This window comes from Apteryx rowi, unplaced genomic scaffold (assembly GCF_003343035.1).
Source record: "Apteryx rowi isolate R43461 unplaced genomic scaffold, aptRow1 scaffold_646, whole genome shotgun sequence".
Lineage (NCBI taxonomy): Eukaryota > Metazoa > Chordata > Aves > Apterygiformes > Apterygidae > Apteryx > Apteryx rowi.
The window spans coordinates 293,433-300,364 of NW_020450923.1; the positions used below are offsets into that span (position 1 = coordinate 293,433).

At 38.8% G+C, this 6,932-nt stretch overlaps 1 protein-coding gene across 1 annotated transcript; it reads left to right on the forward strand.

The window, feature by feature from the left end:
• The first annotated feature begins 423 nt into the window (after nucleotides 1–423).
• On the forward strand, nucleotides 424–6,654 carry FRRS1L (ferric chelate reductase 1 like). Its single transcript, XM_026084546.1, has 5 exons — nucleotides 424–430; nucleotides 1,565–1,649; nucleotides 2,090–2,228; nucleotides 5,768–6,014; nucleotides 6,482–6,654. Exons 1-5 carry the CDS (start codon nucleotides 424–426, stop codon nucleotides 6,652–6,654), a joined length of 651 nt encoding a protein of 216 aa, XP_025940331.1.
• Nucleotides 6,655–6,932: the final 278 nt, after the last annotated feature.

Sequence of the window (6,932 nt, forward strand, 5' to 3'; positions counted from 1 at the left end):
GGTGGCGGTGGCGGGGTTCAGCACGAAGGCCAGCGCCCGGCCGCCATCTTCCGGCCGCCGCCTCGGGGGTGGGAGCGCCGCGGCCGCCAACCGCCTGCCTGGGGCCGGGGCCGGGGGCCTGGGCCAGGTCGGGCCAGACCCGGCCGGACCGAACCGAACCGAGCCGGGCCGGGCCGGCGAGGGGAGAGGGGCGGCGCAGGCTGCTTCGCGCAGTCGTGAAGGAGATGGCGTGGGCCGCTAATTTGAGGAATTCTTGGGTTTAGCTTTTTTTTTTTAATGACACGTAATGTCATAAGTGATAAGAAATATAGCACTTACACCTGACTTTTTTTTTTTAAGTTACAAATGGCAGAACGTTAAAACTCCAGTTTTCATGTGTAGCTAGGCTGCATCGAAAAAGAGCTGCTTGATACATTTGAATAAATGGAAGGTAAGCAGAGAGGCCATAGGATTTACTGCAACCAGCCTTTTAATGATGCTACTGGTAAGCTGACTGGCTGATTTTCCTAGGCTCCTGATGTAGTTAATGGATGCTGTAACTTGGGGTTAACAGCACTTTCTCACTTTCCACTGACAAAGTCACAAGCCTAGGAAAGCTAAATGGAGCTCCCAATGTCAGATGCCTAAAGTTTGGGGGCATAAACATTTCTGTTTGTTTGGAGATGCTGTAGCTATGCAACTGCAGTTTTTGTTTCCCATTCAATGAAGCACTTCCAGAAGGCTTTCTAGTGCCACAGCTAGCACTTTGTTTTTCAGCTGGCTAAAGAAAAGAACACTGTGTTAAAATATCTACATTCATGCAACAGAGTCAAGAAGGTCAAGGTTTGTTAGCAAATGGCCATGCTGTCTCATTAGTGTGCAGTAGATAAATGAATGCTTGGAGTCCTAACTTCTTCATTATCTGGCTCTTGTGTGTTTAACTTTGCAAGTGATTGTGGGTCACCATTGTAGGCAATTCCTAGTTTTGATACCTTCGAATCTTTGAGATCGTCCAATCCAGTCTTTTAGCTTCCAGTTCGATGCACACTTTAGTTAATGGAGAAGGCATTTTAAGGTCCTTTCAGTATCCATCGCTATAGCTTTGAATCTGGTGCCCTGCATTTGTACTTAATATCTTCATTTACAGCTAAGGGTTCAGCTTCAGTTCCCTTACAGATTTTCTGGGGGAATTAGGAGTGCACTAAGAGATAGCTGAGTGGAGGTCGCCAACAGTTAGTTGACTGCCTGCCTCTGTGTTCATGCTGCCTTAACTTATGTTGCTGGTGGAAGACTTCTTGCCTGCAATATGGCAAAGCTATGCTCTAACATCCACCCTCCCCTTATAATGGATGTAGAAAACCTGAGACTATTTTTATTCTCATTTGCCTATGTTACTTTGGTACCTGGATGTCTCAGCTAAGATCTAGGACTCCCTGAGCAAGGAACTGTTTATGCAACAAAGCAGTCCCTCCTCTGAAAAACTCAGTATCAGCAGACAATGGAAATACTATTGGAGCAGTTTCTCTTCAGTATTGCATTTTACTCTTTGTATTCTATTTGATAACGGTTTATTCTGATTATGCAGGTTACCCTTTCCCTACTGCTCCTCCTGTGGACCCATTTGCAAAAATCAGAGTAGATGACTGTGGAAAAACCAAGGGATGCTTCAGGTCAGTCTGAAATAAAAATGTGGGTATCCTTCTGTTTGCATTAGATATATTACTGAATATTCCCTATTCAATTTAATACATGTTTGTTATTCATGGTTATGGACTAGATTATTTCATGTTTCTTGCATTTTTATGAAGCCCTTACAAAACTAGGCCTAGGAAGGTCAACAGAGTAAAACTGTAACTGCTGTAACAGTCTGTAACTGCTTAACATAATGATCAAATTTTATACACCCTTACTGTAACAGAATAATTACTGTAAACACTGTAATTAATGGTGCTTTATGTATAGCATAATATACTATGTTTTATACCAATTATACCAAAATTTGGTATAATGCATTATACCAAATCCAAGTTTTTCTTGCAGAAACATAATAATTAAGCTCCATAGCAGAATATTAAAAGGAAAAGTTATATATATTTCCAATTTCATTTAGGTATGGTAAACCTGGATGTAATGCAGAGACTTGTGACTATTTTCTAAGTTACCGTAGAATAGGAGCTGATGTTGAATTTGAGTTGAGTGCCGATACTGATGGCTGGGTGGCAGTGGGATTTTCTTCAGACAAGAAAATGGTAAGACTAACGACTCTTATGGTTCTTCATGTTGACAAAGTGCACACTTTTACATATTTGAATAGACAAGGCTTATATTTATCTGTCAGAAAGACAGCATACAAGGAAAAACTGACCTGTTGAAAACAAGCTACAGTTCACTAGCCTGTCTGGAAGCAGAAGCCAGGCTCCCAGTAAACTGTCTCATCCTTTGTACCATATTCTTTCCCTTCTTTGCTAAATATTACAACTGTTCGGCTTTGAATGTCTGAATGTTATCAACTTTTTGCTTTTTTTATTTAAAAAAACCCTCAGAGATAAAACTAAATCACATGGTAAGTGTCCTGTAGCATTTTATGCCAGTGTTACTTAGACAAAATATGCATCAGAAACTAGATAATATATAGTTTTATTCTTAAGTAAATCAGCTAATTTTCAATAATATAAATAAGGATTTCACTATTCAGCTTTGGACATCTTTTTTTTTTTCTTTCATCCCTATGTGTTGTTCCAGAAAAGGCACAACTGTATGACAAAATGACTACTGCTAATTTAAATATACATGTTCTACAAAGCAATCTTGTTGAGATTTCTTCTTCCATCTCTCATGAGTTTTACTGGATTTTGTTCTCTGCTCATTCCTTTTTTTTTTTCCTTTCAAAAGCTTTACCTTTCATAGTGTTTTAATTGTGTTTGTGTCATAAATCCTAAGTCAGAGGATAGGACTATTTTGTTTAATTGTAAGCAGTAGTCGGAAAAATATAATAGTATTTAGAAGTCCCAGTCTAGGATCCACAAAAGTCAATAGGAAGACTGTCATGGACTTAGCAGCCTTTTTATCTGACCAAAAATGAGAAATTGAAAGAAAATGTGAGGGTAGGTGCTTTTCAGTCCTAAGTATATATGTCTTAATATGATGCTGTAAATAAACATAATAAAGATAGCAGTTTTTCATGTCATAAGGAACAGTTCATGTTTAATGTTACGAGGAATAGTTTTACAGCCAAATTTTAGGAGAAATTTAGATTCATAAAAATGCAGATACCTGACAGGATCCTCAAAGCAGCTCAGCACCTTTAAATATTTGGCCCCAAGCCATCAGATATCATGTTAGCAAGTTTTAACTCTGATATATCTGCAGTTCCTGAAGCAGATCAACACTTTAAAGGAAAGATTTTGGATTTCAATGTTTAGATAGACTTTAATGAGATTAACACTTATCAGTACCATTAGCACTTATCAGCACATCCTTGTCAAGCTCTGTATCAAAAACCTCTCACCCATGCTTTGCAGTATAACATCGTGTCCTCTCCGCATGCTCCCCTGCAGTCCCACCTGTCCACTCCCATGGCCTGTCCCTTCACTCCCAGGTCCATTCACACTGTGTGCCCAGACCAGCCAGTGCAGTCCCACGCCCCTCACGTCCTCTACATTCCCCCCTTCCCATTTCACTCAGGAGTGCAGCTATGCTATTTGGCCTCCCGCTGACGTGAAAGGCATACCTGCCAGCAAGACAGCCCTCAGTCAGACCTGTGCATTTCTGCTGGGCAAAATTCCCAGCCAAGAAGTGTGTCCACCATAGTCCATGGGCCTCCGGTGACTCTCCTAGCAGTGAGAGTGCATGCAGTTTGTGGCAGGAAAGCATGTGCATGCTGGTAGTCCATGGGGCCCACCAGTTGTGCCTGATGAGCCACTTAGAAAGCACACATTACCTTTCAGCCAAGCATATCAAGCAGCACACTATGTCTATGTCTCCAGTAAGAAGAATAAGGTATATTGCAAGCCACATGTCACAAAGAGCTATTTGAAAGTAAACAGTTTGGCTTCCAAATTTGCCATGTGTGAAATCTAATGCATATCAGTCAGCTGGACTAAAACAACTGGCATTTGTCTTCATTTCTTGTTCCACCTCTGACTTCATCTCTTTTCATAACTTCTAGGGTGTTTTGGTATCCTGCGATACATAGAATGTACTGGTAAAATGACTCCAGGTAAAAACAACTTGGCTATGAGAAGTGGGGTATACCTTGGAGGCCCTAATCAAAATGATGTGGCCTGGATAGCTAGAGAAGTTCAGGGGAAAAACAGTATTTGGGTCCTCAGTAGATTTTTTTTCTTTTTTAATGTCCTGTGACCCATTTCTTTGTCTAAGATAGCATTATATTTGTTCCACTTGTAGACTTTGTGCCTAGTTAGGATTTTGTAACCTTATTCTATAAATTGAGATTCAGATTGCTTTTTTTTTTTTTGCCTTTTTGTACTTAAGAATGAGTGCATCTGTGCTCAGATGTATAAAAATTAAACTTGGAGAATAAGTTATGGAGAGCAGTGATGAGCTCAAGACAGAAGCTGGAAAGGTTGCCTGCAACAGTGCAGAGCTGCAGAAACTGTTCACGAATGAGTTGTTGTCCCCTTTTTCCCCTCACTTTTCACACGTCTTTTACAAATCTACATAAAGCAATAATCCGAGAGAGATGAACTGCACCCTTTGTTACTCTTTCCGTATAAAAAATAATTGAGACATGATCACGTTAGCAAGTATTGTTTGCATCATCAGTGTGGTACTTCAGAAAGATTAGTATTTGAGAAGTAGGACTTATTTTTAATACAGTACTGATACCTGTGAAAGCAGAATTCCTTAAACTGCCATTCACCTAACCTGCACAATGTTTTAATGATTCTTGCTATTAAGGCCTCCATAGGGTAGTACTCCTAAAACTAATGGTAATTCCTGAGTGATATAGTGTTCTACTACTTTGACAATTATCTTAAATAACTGTTCTAGGAATTAATTTAATATTTCTGTGAATGAATTCTACAAATAATTGTCTCACGCTTCCTTCTCCTATCCACTGTTTCTTTCTTTCTTTGTAATCCTTGATGGCTGTTTACACTATATGGAGAAGTACATATTGATTACTATTTTCTTGTATTTTATAGTGTTCTGTATTCCATTACCATTTGTTGAACATTTTTCATTTTCTCTTAGATGAAATGAGTAGTGATACTTGCTTAAATGAATATGAGAAGTGATTAGAAAAGACAGACTGTCGTTTATGCTATTGTTTATCCAAATTTAGTAGATTCATTTCCTCTATTTTACTAAATTGTATTGCTTTCTTGATGATGATTTCAATGCCGTGGATTTTGCACATATAAAAGATTCAAGACTGCCAGGTTTTTTTGAAGCAGATTGCCAGCATTTCACACATTATGAAAGAAGGCTGTTGTTTTCTGCTGCTCAGTTAATTGTGTTATGCCAGGGTGATATCACCTCTTACACATAAGTTATGCACATTAGGTAAACTGCCTCTTAGGAAGATCAAAAAGAGATTACAGAGATAGAAAGAGTAAGTAAATATTACTATTCACTTTGTGCAGTTCAGTCTGGCTGAAGAAATACTGTTGGGAAAAATATTTGTGTACATGTAACTTAGAAAAAGGGAATCAGAGCCCCTTATCTTGATTAGTTCTAACTAATGAAAATTATACAAGTGAATGAGAAAAATGCTTTGTGGTACTTTTGTTTTATTTCTACCAAATATTTTTTTACCTTGTAGGGAGGAGATGATGTCATGGCTTGTGTTCATGATGATAACGGAAGAGTCCGAATACAGCACTTTTATAACGTTGGTCAGTGGGCTAAAGAAATCCAGAGAAATCCTGCTAGAGATGAAGAAGGGGTCTTCGAAAATAATCGTGTAACATGTCGATTCAAGCGTCCTGTATATGTTCCCCGAGAGGAAACTATTGTAGATCTGCACTTGAGTTGGTACTATTTGTTTGCCTGGGGTCCAGCAATTCAGGGTAAGTTGATGGCTGTGCTACTGTCAGAACTGAGGTGCCAAAATTGATAGATGTCCTTCAATGCATTGTTCTTACTAGACTGCTTTTTCTTAAAAAATACACTAAAATTGTTGGCAGCATGAGGCTTGAAAAGTAGGTAAAAAGGAAGAAGAGATGAATATCAGAGTCCTACAAGTCATGTTTTCATGGCTATGTAATTATTATCCTCATTCTCCAAAGCTAAATTTGGTTAAGAACAGTTCGCAACTAGAAGTTCTGAATTCCTTTGAAGGATGTTTACTTAAATTTCCTTTGTTTTGTTCAGAAGTTTGATTTCAGAAAGCAGAGAAATGACTGTACTCACTGCCAGTGTGATATTGCATGCTCAGGTAGTTTTGAAAATTACATGGCTCTCTAGGTATTTCTTTGATAAAGCTATGGAAAAAAGGCATCTGACAGTATGTTTTTTCTGCCCTTACCTACTAAAGGTTCTATAACTCGTCATGACATAGACTCACCACCTGTATCAGAGCGTGTTGTCAGTATTTACAAGTATGAAGATATTTTCATGCCATCAGCTGCCTATCAGACCTTCTCTTCTCCATTCTGCTTGCTCCTCATTGTTGCACTGACCTTCTATTTATTGATGGGAACCCCATGACTGCTGGAAAATAGCAAGAATTTGTCAGTGGAAGTTTCTCAGGATGGATGGATAGATGGATGGATGATGCACTTATATATTGGAATTTATATCACACCACCATCATCATCTAGCTGCTTTTGAATGTAGTTAGCTTCTCTGGAGAAGGAAATAACATCTTCTTTGAGTGGCAGAGTGGTAACAAATCATTTAAGAAAAATCAGTGAACAAGTAGCAGAATTTTTCAATGTTATGACTACTTGCTTAAAGAAAAGACGACTTTTGTAAAATGTGTGTGT